The following is a 17871-nucleotide window of genomic DNA, read 5'->3' on the forward strand; positions in this document are numbered from 1 at the left end:
GAATGCCAATCACGTAATCATAATCGAAGAAAACTTCTCAAACTCAGATTGCACAACCAAATAATCTAAGCATCGAAGCAGATCTTCTGGTAACAAATTCAAAAAACACTCAAAACGAGATTCAAACCATATGTAGAAAATAGGGTATATTATATATATATATATATATATATATATATATATATATATATATATATATATATATATATATATATATATTTGCTTGAATTCAATTTGTTTTTCATGGTTGTTTTATTTTATTGGTTCAATCTGGCATCCTCCATTGCGTCTCTGATCGTTGTAGATTGGGAATGTCGCTTCCTAGCAAAATGATGGCCTAATATCTGATTGATTATAAGGATTGAACAATTTAAGTTTCCCATAGCACAACTTTATTTCCCAATAATAAGAATTTTAAATCTACCATTTCTACTTGGCTAAATCAAATCTTCACAATTAAAATAATGAAAACAAATGAATGAGTGCAATACAAGGTTAAATCGATGGTTGAGATGGAGAGTTTATAGGAAATTACTGAAATCAAATGTAAAAGGACAGTGGGTGAATAAAGATTCAACACGTCATCAATGATAAATGAAGGACATCATTTTAGCTAATGATGTGAGGTATTTTTTAACAATTTCCAAACAATAATAAGTGATTAGCTCTACATGTCATATAGTTTTACCCTCTATCTCATCATAAGCCCAAGCTCATTAAAGTCTCTCGTGATAATTGTAGCTAGAGCTGGTAAATGAGCAAGCTGTTCATAAGTTTGTCCAAGTTTGACTGACTGTGTTAAGAAATGAGTTGAGCTTGGCTCTAATTAACTCAAGATATAAACATATAAATAATTTATATACATTATAAAATATTTTAATTATTATTATATGTAGTAATTATCTATAATTATTTATTTAAATTAATATAGATTAGATAGTGTTGGTGCCCAAATTCTACCCAACCATGTTCTAATGATCTGGAGGCGTGGAAGGTGCGGATCAATCCGTTTGGCCTATGATAATGGAAGATAGAGCATCGATCTTCGTGGAAAGCTGCGAATCTACACACAGAGAAGAAAAAGGCACATTGGGTGGGTCCAATCAGGCTTTCTCCAATGCTTATGTCATGTGAGGTTTTGGAATAACAATGAGAAATCGCAAGAGCAATTATAATAAGAAGGATCGAAGTAGAGTGATCTTCTTAGAACATTGGGCTTTGTTGCAGGAGCTTGGCCATGGGAGGCTTGGCCGTAGGAGGCCTTGGAGTGCTAGTCTTGGGAGCCTTGGGAGTTCTATGAAAATACAGCCTCCAGGGGCTTGCATCCTGGTCTTCAAAGATGTGTGTGAGAGGAGATAGGGTGTGAGGATAGCTGTAGAAGAGTTGTCGGAGGTAGCCACAAGAGCTTGAGAGCCCCTTGCCATTTATGCTTTGAGCTTTTACCATTCTTTTCCTCCCTCTTTAGATTGGTCTTGTTCATATAGAGGAGGAAGTATGGATCCATTGGGAGGCGAAAATCAAATGGTTACCGTAACCTTTTTCTTTCTTTGGATTCAAATTTATCATAATCTCTTCAGTGTGTTTTGATCCAACTTAATTTTTTTCAAATTCAAATCTTTTCAAAATACTTACGAGGCTTTGATCCGTGATGGATGGATTAGATTTAGGCTACATCAGATAGAAGATCCTATGTTCGAGCCATAAGATTAAAATACAATCAAAATTTTATATCATAAAGTCTGATCTCGGGCTCGTTCCTAATATCTGGAGCGGCTCATGGTTGGGCTACTTGGCTTCATCGCAAAACTCGCCGGGCTCCGCTCCCTTCCACTCCTAAACGTTGCTGGCGCCTTATGCCCACCCTGCTTGCTGGCCTGCACTCGGACCCAAGAGGTCTTAAACCCTATAAACCCTACCAATGAAACGCTGCCCAAGGCCATGGCGCTCGCTAAAACCCCAGCGCTTTACCCCGGCAACCGCTCTCTCCCGCAGGCGAAGACCCTGAGCTTCCCCTCCCTCCTCCAGTCGAAGCTTCATCCCTGCCCAAACCCCTCGCTAAAACCCATCGACGCCCTGCTCGGCCTCTCCGTCGCCTTCTCTCCTGCTCCACTGCTCCATCTCCGGCCCCGGCGCGGTGTCCGAGCCCCTCCTCGCGCTTCCTCCGATCCATCGACTTTGGAAGAGAGCTTCGAAAACCCACAGAAAGATGCCACCGGTGACTGTTGCTTACATTTTCTTTGGAACATCTTTTCTTGCTTCTCATTGTCTGCCTTTTGATGTTCTTCTGTAAGTAATTCTGCAGATGGATTGCTTCAGCGTGCAACGCTGGTCGGCGCCGCAACAGTGGCAAGCAAGATTCTGGTAAATTTCTTGAATAATAAAAGCTTGTTCATGTTTTACCCTGATTACTTGCTTTTTTTAATTTGGTTTTCTTGTCTCTTATACATGTGTGATGCACAGGGGTTGCTAAGAGAGATTGTCTTGGCTGCTGTTATTGGAGTGGGTCCTGTAGCGACTGCATTTAAGTATAGTATTTTCTTCCCTTCCGTTTCTAGGTGTTGGAGTAGCGTGATGCTTGTATGTACTCACATATAGGACGTTCTGTAGCCCTTGAATATAAGTGAATGGGAAATGAGGTGGGAAACAAGAATTTGAAATGGGAGATGCTTCATTAATTGTGATTCTAACAGTAGGAATAGTGTATAACATGACAAACAACATTTTCAGTAGAATTAGGATTTTCTCACACATTTTTTGTGATGGTCCTTGAAGTTATTCCATGTTTTCCTATGAGACTAGAAGTCATGACTTATTTACTCATATATAAGGTTAGTTTTTTGTAATTTGACTCTATCATCTATAGAAAATCTGGCAGAAAATATTGATTTCTGCATGGATACCAAACCTATGCTCCCAAAGATGATCTTTTTGATGATTTGTGGCAATTCCTTGGGTCCACATATAGAGATTAAAAGAATTAGATAGAAAGGATAGATATCATTATGATGTGATTCATAGCAAAATTATTTATTTATAATAAGAGCACTGATTGGACCCTCTCCTCCTCTGCCTCTTTCTTATAAAAGATATTAAGTAACACTCCTTTAAGTTTAAAGCCTTTGAACTTACTTTGTCCTAAGAAAGAAACAAGAAAAAAAGAAAATAAAATTCTACAAGTTTCTAAAAATATATGTCTCCACAATCCTAACGTAGATGATTTGAACACCTTCCTAGAGTAAAAGTAGGCTTGTAGGTAATGATCCTACTTAAAATAAGTGGGTTTGAAAAAGGAATGATTGTTTTTTGGAACCTGTTCTTTCCATGACCTCTTTGATGAGACTCTCATATTTATATATTATCCTATTGTTTTTATCCTGGCTTAGCTAGGTGGAATAGGCAAGCCCTTAAAAACTGACAATGCAAATAAATGTAAAATTAACTGTGAAAGATCACAAGTAAATGGAAAATGCCTTTTCTCCTAAACATTCACCCTCGCTTAATATATTTGATCAAAGATTAAATCTCATGAAAAAGGTTCTAATGAATAAATGGGGTCAAGACAAAACCCTTCATTGTATATATGGAGTAAAGGAGAGTATGTATCAAATCATGGTGGCAAATTTCATCTTAAAGCAATTTGAAATTTTTAATAATCCACCAAAGAATAGACCAATGGAAACTTTTTTTCTAAAAATATTTATCTTCAATGAATTAAAAAAAAAGCTAAGTATCGTACCATCTGGCCTCCAAAGGCATCATCAATCTCAGTATTTTATTCCAATCCCAACTTCGCTGACATTCCATCTAGAATATAAACTATTTCAAGTAGATAAATCGGTTCATGCATGAACCAAAGCAAAGAATCCTTGCCTATTTCCTCCTGTTTAAAAGTCAGAAAGCATTAGCACTCATCAACTGATCTAAGGGATAGAAAAGAGTGCAATAGAGAGACTCGGCTAAGAATATAAATATGAATCTAAGGGCTTGTTTTGGCATTGTTTTATTTTATTTTCTCTACTTTCAAAATTAAAAAAAAAGAAAAATTGAGACTAATAACATGTTTGGTCCTATTATTTCTATTTTTTATTTCTTAAAGTTATTTTCATTATTTCTAAAAAAAATGGAAGTAAGAAATTCTTGCTTTTAATATTTTCAAAAATATGAAACTTGTGTTATTACTATAATCATTGATATTGCCACTACCACCTTTGCCATAGCCTTCACCACCACCAGCGCTATCGCCTTAGCAATAGTTTCTATTGCTACCATTGTTGTCGCCTTCGCCATAGCTACCGCTACCACCGTTGTCATCACCTTTACTATATTGCCATTATTACCATGACCACCATTACTGCCATGGCCTTCGCTATGCTGATGCCACTATTGTTGCTGCCTTTGCCACCACCTCCATTGCCTTTGCCACCACCATCTCCTCCAACACCACCACCATTGCCCCCTCCTTGCCACCAACACTGTCGCTAGGGGCGGCAATCGGGTTGGGTCGGGTATAAACGGATCGGATTAGATGCGGATCGAATAAAAAAATTCTATATCCGGATCCGATCTGTTTACTAAACAGATCAGATTTTAAAATCCGAACTCAACCTACTTAATAAATAGGCTATCCGACCCGACTTGTTTACGATCCATTTATAATCTATTACAAAAAAAAACAAGACCCAACCTGTTTATGATCCGTTTAAGAAAATAAAAAAAATAAAATATCTGCTCTCCTCTTCGTCGTCTTCGATCTTTGCAACTATGCTCTTGCCACATCTTCGTCCGACCATGGCTGGCGACATCCTCCATATCTTCTCCACCTTCAGTGGTTGCTTATCTTGCGAGAAGCTCTCCGAGAAACAGCTCGATGACGGTAGCCTTGCCAGCAGTCGCATTGCCGATGGAGACGATCGCCTGTCGATCTCATCTATCGACCAAACGCTTCGGTCTTTGGATCGTTAGACGTGCCTCTCCGACCTCTGCCCTCGTTGAGCTCTCGACTGCCTTCGGCTCTGCCTCCAGCTTCACCCGAGAAGGCTTGACCGTGCTCTCGCCGCCTCTAGCTCTGCCCGATCAAAGCACTCGGCTACCTCCGGCTCCGCCTTTGATGGCATAACCGTGCTCTTGCAGCCTCTAGCTTTGTCCGATCGGAGCCCTCGATCGCCTCTGGCTTTGCCCTTGATGGCTTGATCGCGCCTCGACCGCCTCCGGCTCTCCGCATCTCCACCCCATCGAGATCTCTCGGTTGCCTCTGGCTCCTCGCCTTCTTCCCCTCTAGCAAGGCCCTGCGGTCATGGCCTCGTTATCATCTTCGCCTCTTTGGAACGGCTGCGGCAGTGCGCAGAAGGAAAGGGAGGGGACGAGAAAATCCTAGCCCAATCAGGAATTGGTGAAATACAAAGGGTAGCGTGGTGTGTTAATTGTTATCCATCATGGAATTTGATGCGGTTATATAGAGGGGGATACTGGGGGAATTGTGAACTAAGTGCGCGCCGCATGGGAGGAGCCCACTAGCTGGCCCATTACTCATTTTATTTGAATGGCCCATATACTAGTTAATTTGGTCCAACCCAAAATTTATACGGGTTAAACGGGTTAAGCAGGTTAGATATATGAAATCTGAACCCGACCTAAATAATAAACAAGTTAAATGAGTCGATCTGTTTATGATTCGAATTTGGTTAGCTCCAACCCAAACCTATTTATAGCAGGTCGAACATGGATCGGGTCATATTTTGCCACCCCTAACTATAGCCTCTACCGCTTCCACCCTTACCAACATCACCATCATGTTTATGTTTTTTGAAAAAAATAGACTATGCCAAACATATTTATGTTTCTAAAATTGAGTAGAAAAATAAAAGAAAATTTCTATTTTTTATTTATGAAAACCAAAAAAAAGAAATGAAAGTGATGCGAAACAACGCCTAAATTTTAATGTGAGATCATGGAAGCATAGCAGAATCCTCGTAGAACTCATGGAAGAGTTTGAAGTTTGTTCTAGAAGACGTAAGAATCATTTCCAAATGAAGCCTATTTTAGCAAGAAGGTGCTTTGTTTTCGCTAGTCTCTTTCGTTTTTCACAACCAAACGGACCTTGTATCAGATTGCTGCGCCCTTTCTTTGATCACTTATAAATGTTTGGATCCTCATGAGATAATATTGCTCAATGCTAAAGTTGGACGGGGTAATCTTCATTTCTTCTCTATCACATGGTTCCAATTTCTAGCTTCAACTCTTTTATCAAACTAAGTTCGCATATGGCAAAAGATGATTCCCAGATACAGAACAATCACAGGCATGACAAGAAGACTATTCCTACATAGGTTCTTCCTTCATCATAAAATAATAACTTAACACCCAGATGATCAAGAAGATGGCTTGCAGTTCCCATTTATGTCTTGACATACCTCTGACCTTAAAACTTTTCTTTCACAAAATCTTGAGCAACCATGTAGTTGACAGCTGTCTTTGCAAAAAAAAAAATACACCTAGCATGAGATGGTAAGAAAATGAAGAGAATAAGATGCTTTGAGATTGTCAAAAATAAAGCATTCTTATCTTTATGAAACCAAACATAAAAAAGACAAAATCCAGTTCAGAAAATAATCCTGATTGCTTAGGGCTCTTCCTGATGCAACAAGAGCTAAAGTAGGACTTGTTGACGATTATCCTACGTAAATAAAACTCAAAAGCTCATCAAAAACCTGAAATCTAAGTGCAAAGATCACAAAAAGGAAGTCAATACTAACTAACTTTATCCAAAGTTTTTAAGAGAACTCCTAAGACTCAGTGAAACAATACATTAATCGAAAGGAAATCCTACAGTAATACACCTAAAATCTAATTCAAATCTAAAACTTCATCATTAAGCTAAATAACCTTCAGGATAGTATGATACATGTCAATCTAATGTGGATGAGCTGCCACTAGTTCAGGTCTGGCTAGATAAGCTCTCTCATATATTCCTGGGTACAGCTTTAAAAGCACAACCGAATTTTGATATATTTGTTAGTTTAAGGAAGTCTAGCCTTTCAGATGGAATAGAATGTAAAATACATACTTAGGTAGTATATGAAACATTTGCTTAAGTAAAACCAGGAGGGATGTTTCACACCCAAGGCCGATGTACCAAAAGCTCCAACAACGGGTGCCATGAGGTTTGGGTGGATTGTTGACTCTTTAAATCTAAGCCCTGAAAATGGCTCCATTCCAAAGCAAATATTCAGCTTGATTGATTTTGGACTTAAGTTACTGGATCATATAAATATCTGGATGGGGTCCAAGCATTTCATTTATGCACAACATCTGTATTGACTGGTTATTACGAGAGAAAATATAAAAAAGAAGGATTCTGTGCTTCTTGATTTAGCTATATATACTACTTGAACTTGGCATGTGTGATGAGATAAAGCATGGTTCCTTCTGAAACCCCATTTGTTTAATGAAGTTTTCTATTGCTTATATAACTTGGTAAATGGATTGCCACGTGGTTCATAAACAACTCATGTTTCTCTATTAAACAAATAGAAAAGATGGAATTTAACTAAGGTGGCTGAATTCAGCAAAGAAATATGAAAATTTACAAAACTTTCCTTAGAAAGGTGGGGATAGTTGACACACACAATCATGGTTGGTTAAAAATCCACTCTGGACTCGTTTGGTTTGCGGGAAGTAGAGGGGGGAAAGTGTGGTCAATGGGAGGTGGAAAAAACCCCACATATTTGGTTGGAATTTTCAAAGGAGAGAGATCGGAAAAAAGGTGTTCCCATGGGAATACAATTCTCATATTTTATAGGAAAGAAAAATCCATGTCAGACGTGTTTTTGGAATCCGATGGGATGGGAATTGGACGCTTTTTTTTTCCCCCGAAAAAACCCTTTTAAGCCAAAAAAAAGATCTATGGCTGAAATGAACATTTTCTCCATCATAATGCCTCAAACCCTTCCCCATGATCTATGGCCAAAAATATCCTTGATCATCATAATTTTTTATTTGCAAACAATGGTAATGTGTAGAATAGAGTAAGGTTTTTTTGCTTGTATTAAGGGTATAATAAGTATTTTACATAATTATTCTAGAAAAGTGGATGCTCAATCAAACATAAGCCACTCTGAAATAAGCCATTTTTCCATGATCAACTAAACATGCTAAAATCATTTTTCCAGGCATTATATTCCTAGGAATCAGCGTCCTAGAAATAACATTCCACGAAAAAAAAATTCTTCCTGCGAACCAAATGAGTCCTCAGAGTTTTCTTCATGAATGGTAAGAGATGGTTTCATCTATAAGGTCTAATCTAAGATTATTGCTACTTATTTTTCCTTCCTAATTCATTTTGATGATACACTTCCTTGCACCTTTTTCTTCCCAAATATCAACATTTTTTTTTGTGGTGCTTTTTTAATGGGTTGTGTGGGGGTGGTACCATGTGGATCTGGGGTATCAAAAGGACTACAGCATTCCGAATGCAGTTTTTATCAATTTTTGGTAAGATTCTGGCATGCTACCTGACTTTGAAGTGACATGTTTCATACTGTGTGTTTCAGCCATGCGGCAGTCCTTCCAAGGTTTTCTGCATCCTTTTTGGGAGGTGCATTCTGAAACTTCAAAGCAACTTAAAGACTTTTTAATTGAATGTACATTTGCTATGTCAAACTTATTGTGCTTTTTTGCATTATCCCAGAAAAAAAGAATAGATCATTTAATCACTAATTATTAAGCTCTTAGTATAGATATGGTTTGCTTGTGCAAATGATTTTAGTCCTTCAAGATGTATGGATTTGATCAATAATCTATGGTTCTGACTACCATATGCTCAAGGTTTTGACTTGATGTTTTACAATATTTGGGACATGGCTGCTGATATAGGTATCATATGCTAAAAACATTGATGCACTAGTACATATGCTTAAACTAATTTGCTTTAGATAGAAGAAATATGTTCAACCTCGCATAGAAGATCGGACATTTATTTTGTTGCTCCTAAAGGACATTTGAAAGATAAGAAACAAGGTTTTAAAAGACTGCAGGAGATGGCCGCCCAGGGGACTGGTCATTGGAGGCACTTGGGGGGCATCCATAGTGGCAACTTCGGACTGCTGTTGTTGGCTTGTTGCAACAGCAGCAGCTGCTGTTGATGGGGTCTTTTGCAGCTTAATTGACCTTAGGTCCTAGCCATTGGCCATGATAACCACCACCTTTCTGGCAGTCATCGGTCCTGCCCTCATCTGCCAAACGAATCCTGTCCTTCCTCTCTTCTTGGACAAACCTAGGGCACTCAACTGGGAGAAGGAGAAGTTGGTGGAAAGAGTAATTAAAGTTTTAAAAGGTTGGGTACTGCTTCAGTGGGTGCTCTACCTGTCATAAATTCAATTTTCCCACCCAGTTTGGAATGGGCTGGCCTGCTTTAGTGTTTTTCTTTGGTTGGGTAGGCACCTATAGGCTGCCCAGCCCAAAATGACAATCTAAGGTCTAGCCAGCCTCAAGCTTCCAGCTAGTTGGGCACATCAACATTCTTTGTCCCTTTTTTATTTTTTATTTTTTTGAAAAAAATACCGATAAGAATGACATGGCTAATAAATTTCCATGAGTAGGAATCGAACATGACTGAGTTGAGTTGCAGAAGTGTCGGGTGCCATGATTCCCAAGCATAGAATATATAGCCTGAATATATTCATTAATTGAAAATGGTTATTTGTAAAATTGCTTGTAATTTACCTAAATTTTTTTCTTTCTCCACAAGACCTTGAGCATTTTATTGCTTTCTTTTAATTATTGAATCAGTAGAAATGTGTGCAGGTGTAAATGGTCCCATTCATATCACAGTTGCCACCACATTGAGGTTTGACAGTTTGCTGTTACACATGATTCTATATCTTTTATATTAATAAACCTTGCATTTTATCTTTTGTTTGCATCATGTTCTTGTGGCTTCTGTTTGTGATATCATCACAAACTATTTGATGTTAATCAGAAGTGCAGAAATGTATGCATGTGATTCCTGATCTTCAGATTAGTGATAGAAATTAAAAGTGAGACCGGTATATGAAGAAAAATGAAGGCTATGATATGATTAGAAAGCTAAAATGTCATGAAAAACAATGGCAAAGCTAAAATAGATGAGATGCCCATGCAGAAATTGTCCTCCTGTATCTGTTATCTTTTTTTTTTTTTTTTTGTCCAAATATTATTAAAACCTAGATTGCTTCATATAGAAGTTTGGTATGGTTTGTATACTGCTGTGTATCTGATTTCTCAATTTCTATTGGTGTGAATATACACCATAATGTTAGTTCTGTAGCCATTCAAATTATACTAGAACAAAGCTTGGAGAAAAATGAAGAGAAAATGTGGGCTATAAGATAATAATCTAAAAAAAATACAGGATGTCCTTTTGTTTATATTTCTCTCCCTGATTCCAGGAGGTCCTATTATTTTTCAATTGATCTTTATCCCGGCTGTCATATATCATGCCATCAGATTATCACAGTGTGAACTTCATTTCTATATTTTTATGGAGGACGTTCCATCCGACATCTTTTGATGCCATATTCTCCTTATATTTGTTATTTATGGTGGTGGGGATCAACAGGATCTGAAGTCCACTTGTGGCAAATAAAGAGGCATCCAAACTTGTCGATGCACCTGGAGCACTGAAACTGCAACTTTTTTTTTTTAATGGCTATGGAGTTTTCAAAATTTAGTTTAGGGGGGTCCAGAACTTTCTTTTGCTCATTAGCACCTTATTTGTCATTCTTTCTTTTTCTAAGAATTTATTTTGGCCCTTTTTGGACTTATATATAAGTACAGGATGCTCTACTTATTTTGTTCAGATGGGGATGGTTCTTGAAAAGAGTAAGTGGTTGGCTCTTTATGTGCTTGGATCGTCTCCAGGTTATGTCAGTGCTTTATGTAATGAGAGCTCTCTTTTTCCTTGTGTATGAGGCCTTGGGGGTATGATTCTTCCAGACCAGCAATACCTCTTATTCGTTCTCATCATTTTTCTCCTGTGCTTTCATCTCTGATGTGTTTCTCTCTCCTGTGATTCTTCAGCAAAACTTGACTGACATCCAGAAGTCCAGCCATTAACCAGTGGCAGCATGTCCTTCACAGACTAAAGCAACAACAATTGTCCCTAGCTTGCTTTGATTTGGTGCAAAATCCAGGCCAGCCTGGTGGAATTCTGATCTACTAACCTGCAGTGGGCTGCAAACCACCTTCTAAACCTCTGCCCTTGGCCCTTAACTCAAATTACGGCAGCTCTAAAATGGCTGTATAAGCAATCTTACTTTGTCCTAGTTTGTTATTGATGAAGAACCATATTCTTCTCTGCCCTTGGCCCTTAACTCAAATTACGGCAGCTCTAAAATGGCTGTATAAGCAATCTTACTTTGTCCTAGTTTGTTATTGATGAAGAACCATATTCTTCTCTCCCTTGTCTCATTAAATTCCTCTTTCACTTTTATCCCTGCAACCACGAAAATATCATTCAAGCCAAATTTCATCTTCACCTGATTTGCAATACCCTATAATATGTTGCTGCTCAAAACTCTAGTTTGGATCTGACACTTTCATATCTAAATTCTAAAGTGCCTCAAACACCTTTTGAAATCTTTGTTCTGAAATATTTGAAGCATCCAAAAGCAGAAGTCCTCTACATCTGTCTGGTGAGATCTCAGTTCTTCAGTGTACGCTTGATTCATATTGCATAGGACATGATAGGACTGATTGAAGTAGCAGATTGCTGCGATTTCTACTCAAATGTATACTAATCCATCTCCCATGAGTCTTCAAATTATTCGATAACCTCTTAAATAGTATGTTTGATGATTTGCTGGTATTTGTTAAAATCTATTGATTTTTTTTTTTGATGGGGTAAAGTCTATTGATCTGAGCCCAAATTTGTATATGTTTAATCACATTTTTTATTTCGGCATGCTTACTGGTTTCAGCCCTTGGATTCGTGTGCTTGTCACATGATTAATTAGTTTATGCACTCATCTGATTTGTTGTCCTCTAGTTTTATTAGCAAAATATTATAATGTGTGTTCCTTGCATGTTTGAGTGTTCCCTTGGGATTTCATGCATCGTATGTGGGATTCAACCATGTTAAAGCTATTCAATCAGCATAGAAGCTCCATTACCTATCACAAGATCTCCTGTCATCTCTGGGATTCCTTTTACATATTTTGCTAAGACCTCCTTTTGCTGTGTGATCATATCTGATGATAGTTGGGCGACTATATTCTGTACTAGCCTACATTGTCTGATACCATTTTGATCTTAATTGGGAAGGGCATTGTTGATAAATTATGGAGCCATTACAATAATTTTTGTACTCCAAAAGTTATGGTCAATGAAACACCAGCAAAGCCCTAATCAATCAGCATGCTTCTCTTGAGGATGGAACCCTTGCTTCATTGTGCTCTCTCTTTTTTTATGTCAGCCATCACTAGGAAGGTAGGTGTCCCACCCCACCACACCCCCCCCCCCACCAAAAAAAAAAAACATCCCTCTCTCTCGACTGCGCCTGAATGGGTGGTCGAAGCCTCAAGGGCTCTTGGCAGTGGTGCTCCTTCTCCCCCTCTCTAGCATCCCCCCCCTCTCTCTCTCTCTCAACCATGTCTAGATGGGTGGTGGCAACCTCAAAAGGGCTCTAGGCAGAGGTGCTCCCTCTCCCCTCCCTCTGGCATCCTTCCCTCCCTCCCTCCTTTCCTTCCTTTCCCTCCCCCTCTGTGTCCCCTTCTTCCTTCCTTCTCCCTCTTCCCTGCTCCCTTTCCCTCTCCCCTGCTTGGAAATGCCTCAAAACAGAAAGGTATGGACCTGTGACCTGCTGATGCGGTTGCTGGCCAGTATGGTCTCCAGTACTGGTTCGGTGAACCCTATGGAGGAGGATAGGGAAAGGGAGGACAGAGGGATAACAGGAAAGAAATTTCTTTCTTAACAACAAACTTGAATTCAAACATGATTCAAGTTTGTCTTCTAACATTTGCATATCATATAGCCTACCAGAACTTAAGCACCAAGTAACGGATGCTTTCTTTTAAATAAACAACTTAGGAACCAAGTACTTGTAGGTCAAGAAACTTGATGACCAAGTAACTTAGGCTTAAGTTACTTGAGCTAAGTAGCTCAATGATTATGACTTGATAAAGATTAAACAAATATAGACTTGATAGTGATAAGTTGTGAATGATCAAATAACTTTGATGCTTGAGTATACTTCATTAGTGCTCGAGTTATCACATGCTGGTGCTACAAGCCTACAACAACCTGGCATTTTCGTGGTATACAGGTATGTACCATTATGTGCTTCAACTCGTGGTGCTTGGCATGCACTAGCCCTACGTCATGTAGCTTTAATGGTAGTCTCATGTGCCAGTGTGGCACTGACATTGTACCCTGCCATATTGACTGTGCCAATCAATATCTTTTTCTATACAAGTATCTCTATTTGCATTTTTATGCATATTATTTGCTCATCGATGCGATTTTATATAGGTATCACTTACATACCTATGAAATTATTCTATCCAACTGGGCATCTTGAAGAGAAAATTGGAATATGTGGGATTATGTAAAAATACCTTATTTATTATGCTTGATCGGCACATAGATGAAATCATGCTCAATCTTGTTGATTAGGGTTGTAGGATTACTTGTATTTTTTCTTTTTAATTAAACTTCTATAATTGAATTTTATTGATGGTTAACTGGATTATGATTGATTCCCAATTTCTCCATTCTATTGGTAAACTTTTCCTTTCCAGTAAGCTTTCGAAGGAAAGTAGGAGGCAGCTAACTAGAAAGATGCTTAACATAATGTTTCTGGTATGGTTGTCCCATCTTTATCAACAATTTTTCACCTTTTCTATTCACTTCATTACTTTATCTTGCATTGCCTTATTTAGGTCTAAACTATTTGGTGATGCTTTCAAGCAGATTGGAGGTGCCTTTTCTGCTTTGACATACTTTTATGCTGATGGAATCATTTTTCTTACTGCACCAGGGTAAGAACGTTATTTGTGCAAGTACAGTCTATTATTAGTTGATTTCTTTAAATATTTGACAATCATGCCCAAAAATAGAGGCTAACTTATAATTTGGAAATTTCTAGTTGGATTTCAATATCGAAGGTTTTCTTTTATCACTCAAATATTCACTCTTACTTTAATTTTTCTTATTAGAGCTTTAATAATAGCTTCGGTAAAACTCATAAATCATAACCTTGGTGTGATATTTCCTTTCCTTAAAATATTACATTGAGTACATTACCCTATGTTGGTAAGAACCCATGCGGGTGTGTATTTAATCCTATATATGTTGTGGAGATCCTTGGTACTTATAAAGGGCCAAGGAACCTAGATAATATTTTGGCTTGCCTTTTGGGGTGATGTCCTGGATCATTACCAATGGTGTCAAAGCAAGCCCAACCCGTGGCCCATGTAGGCTTGGGAGATTCTAGCATAGGCCTTTTCTGGGGCTGACCACAGGCTGGTCATGGTGTTTGTGATTGGATTGATTAGATTTAGACCCTTAGCCTAATGGATGCTAGAGCTTAAACAGGGTGAGGTGCAGGTGTGTGTTTGTGCTACATTAGTTTTGCGGTGGAAAGATCTCGGGTACTTAATACAAGGACAAGGAACTCAAATAATACTTTTTGACTAGTCTTTTTGAATGAGGTCCTAGATTGTTTCAATGTTATTTGTAACTATGATAAAGGAAAACCCAATTTTTTCAGGTTTTTGTTAAGTTTTATTGGTGAGAATTAGGATCTTGGAACTATAGTTAATCTTTTATCTATTTTTTTTTTTTGTAGTCTAATTTCTGTCTTACGGGAAAAAACTGCATATATTCATTACCTTTTGTTGTCAAACTGGTTTAGACATTTTAATACGAAAGTTGGGCAAACATATCATTTCAACGCTTCATACATTAATGCCATCTATGTTAGGTTAGCCTAAACAAATCTTACTCAAAAGGTTATATTAAGGAATAACTATTTGGAGTATCAGTAGTGAAAGAAATTGAAGTTATGAAAACTTAGCTTTCCAGTCTCTTATTTGGCTATGTTTACCCATTGACATTGTCTGTTTCTAATGCCTACAAGGATTGTTGGCAGCAATTTTCTGCAGTGTAACTGCCAAAATAACTATTTGGCTCATTTTAATTGTTCATGATATCTTAACCAAACAGTTTTATCCCATTTATTAGGGACTTAGATTTTTTTTAACCTTCTTTACTTTAAATAATGAGAGACATTATCCTGCTTTGCTTTTAAATTTCATATAAATGTTCAGTCTCCATTTAAAGGAAGCCTTTTCATATCCTCAGTTCCTCACAAAATTCATGCAGGTTTTCTTAGAAAATTTTACTTCATCTATAAATAGAGAGAATTTCTCATTCAGCCAATTCTTGCTATATGATGCTATTTGATCCTAGATACATAAATGAAAGCATGAAATGCATCACATCAAGGGTTAGCAGATGCCACTTTGGTTTCTTGACAAATGTACATATATGGGCATTTTGTGTAGGACATTCATGCACCGATCTTAATTGCCAGAATTGGGTGCTAGTGTGTGTTCAGGGAAGCAGATTCTTTAAAAACATTTTTTAGTATGGAAGCACTTAAGAAGCATCTCCTTCTCTAGCTGTGGTCAAGAGGCTGATGGGTGATCTTTTCGGTGCTGAAAAATAGAATAGAAAAAGGGACACAAGATAGGAGGCAAGGAAACTGTAAAAAAGAAATAGAGAAACACAATGCTGCATTGTTGCAAATGCAAGAGTTGGATTAAAAGAGTGTCTGAGTGTCTGATTTTGCAAGAGGAAAAGAGAGATACAGGGGTCTTGATGAATTTATTTCAACTAAGCTATTTTTAGATTGATGTTTTAATGTCATCCAATAAAAGATATTAAAAGATAGTATTTATTTGGATGTTCTGTCTTTTATACAAAGTTGATATTCTTTTTCACTTGATAAATACATAATGTCACTCTTGATGTCAAACATTTCTATTTTGCATATATTGAAAGGTTGAATACTAGTAAATTACCAACACTATCATAGGTCCTACAGAACCGCTGGAAGCATAAACTGTGCTACTTAAGGTTGTTCATTGCTTTATTTAAATAATGGAAGAGTCCTGTTGTTCAGAGTCTTGCCGGTCTTTATTGAATACTAATGAATTGCTTTTGTTTCTTCTTTCTCCTTTGTTTGTCATCTTTTTCAAAAACTTTAGTTTAGTTCTAGTCTCAGGTTTAACCATGATACATAATTTTGTACGGATCTGTGTGGTTTGGTCGGTATTGTATCCTACCAACATGCAAGGAACTATGAATAGGGACATTTGTGGTCTCGTTCGACATTTGGCCCAAACCAGTGTGAACCGGTCCTTACCAGGGTGAACCTCCTAGAATTGGTTGGCTTCGAGTAGTTTGGCCCAATAAGGGCCTTGTACTAGTTTGGGCCTTAATAATTGTGGGGAAGGGCTCGACGTCCTTTTTTTCCTCTATTTTGAAACCATGCCAAAATTTTGCATTTTGGCTTCATAATATGACAGATTTTAGATCTATGCAATGATATAATATTTTTGATTTTTTTTGTTATTTATGTTTATTGATAATATATTTTTAGATAAAATTAATGAAAAAAATAAAGTTGATGTTAGATTCGAAAAGCTTGTATCATGCGCAGGATCTAGCATGCTTTATGCATTCTTTCTTGACAACAATTTAATTAATTTTTAGCATATTAATTGATTCTTTTAAAAAAACCCAATTCTAAAGTAATTCCTAGATTAGTTAGGATATTAGTGGTTAATATGGGATGAAAAATGTATATTATTTGTGTTAGAGGCTACATTAGCCATACTTTAAATTTAATTTTGAAATTTTATTTAAATTAAATGTTATTTTTAATAAAAAATAGAAAATTGTTATTAGTTCAAAAATTCATAAAATTTCATTAGAATGCAAAGATAGCGTAGACATGTTTTTTTGGGCATGTATCATATTTTTCTGATAGTTATGCAATTCAAACATATTCTTTTGTAAATTTAGTATTAAAAATGTGATGTAATAAAAAATTTAGAATTATATAATATAGTTCAAAAATAATTTTTGAGGTACCTAGCATTTTTTAGGAATGTTTAAAAATTTTCTAAACTTTTTGAGTAATTCTAAAATAAAAAAAAAAAATTAATCTATGAAAATCATGGATAATTCGCAAGTGCATAGTGTGTTACACCATGAAACCAGCACATGGGTTAGCCATGCGACACGGCCACATGAACCCTAGAGCGATGTCCTAGAGATCATGTAAAGCTTTAAAATCCATTGCAGCCTCAAATTTTCATTTACACTAATGATCTCAATTCATAACAAAATATTCTATACTAATAAACAATAAAACTTGTTCAATTTACAAAAAGCAAGCATCCGATTGATATTGGTGATGGTCTATCTATTCGATCTATTCAACTGTGATCCTAATCATAGCGCAGTACGTGCATCTCGTAACTCTGAAAAAGAAAGAGAAGGAGATAGTTGTGAGCTTTACAGTCCAGTAAGAATTTTCATACACCAATACCAATATGATAATAATAAATGAGAAACTAACAATGGATGTTATTCATATAAATTTCATACCATAAGATACCACGATCATAAAATGTGCATAGCAAATACATCTTTTTATGCAATGAGTCACGTCATATAATTTTCTCAAACCAACATACATCGGATCCGATAGTATTAAGTTGCATGGCTCTGAAGTACCACGATCATGTTCCCATGGTGGAGCAACAAAAGTGGCTAGTTTTATGGACTACCACAGCCATTCGTGATAGAGTAATAAAGTGGCTAGTT

At 37.1% G+C, this 17871-nt stretch overlaps 1 protein-coding gene across 3 annotated transcripts in view; it reads left to right on the forward strand.

Moving 5' to 3' along the window:
• Nucleotides 1–1206: 1206 nt before the first annotated feature.
• The window catches only part of LOC105038782 (uncharacterized), a 46515-nt gene continuing 29850 nt past the window's right edge, over nucleotides 1207–17871 (forward strand). Inside the window, exons 1-8 of one of the 3 annotated variants that reach the window (XM_073260952.1) lie at nucleotides 1207–1492; nucleotides 1678–2215; nucleotides 2303–2361; nucleotides 2461–2525; nucleotides 8550–8593; nucleotides 9790–9844; nucleotides 13773–13833; nucleotides 13945–14012. In XM_073260952.1, the coding sequence (XP_073117053.1) occupies nucleotides 1777–2215; nucleotides 2303–2361; nucleotides 2461–2525; nucleotides 8550–8593; nucleotides 9790–9844; nucleotides 13773–13833; nucleotides 13945–14012 (791 nt within the window). In that variant the 5' untranslated portion in view covers nucleotides 1207–1492; nucleotides 1678–1776. Of the gene's footprint in view, nucleotides 2216–2302; nucleotides 2362–2460; nucleotides 2526–8549; nucleotides 8594–9789; nucleotides 9845–13772; nucleotides 13834–13944; nucleotides 14013–17871 lie in introns of all 3 variants that reach the window. The other 2 variants (XM_073260953.1, XM_073260955.1) reach the window with 2 other exon arrangements.

Source organism: Elaeis guineensis, chromosome 1, assembly GCF_000442705.2.
Source record: "Elaeis guineensis isolate ETL-2024a chromosome 1, EG11, whole genome shotgun sequence".
NCBI classification, from domain to species: domain Eukaryota; kingdom Viridiplantae; phylum Streptophyta; class Magnoliopsida; order Arecales; family Arecaceae; genus Elaeis; species Elaeis guineensis.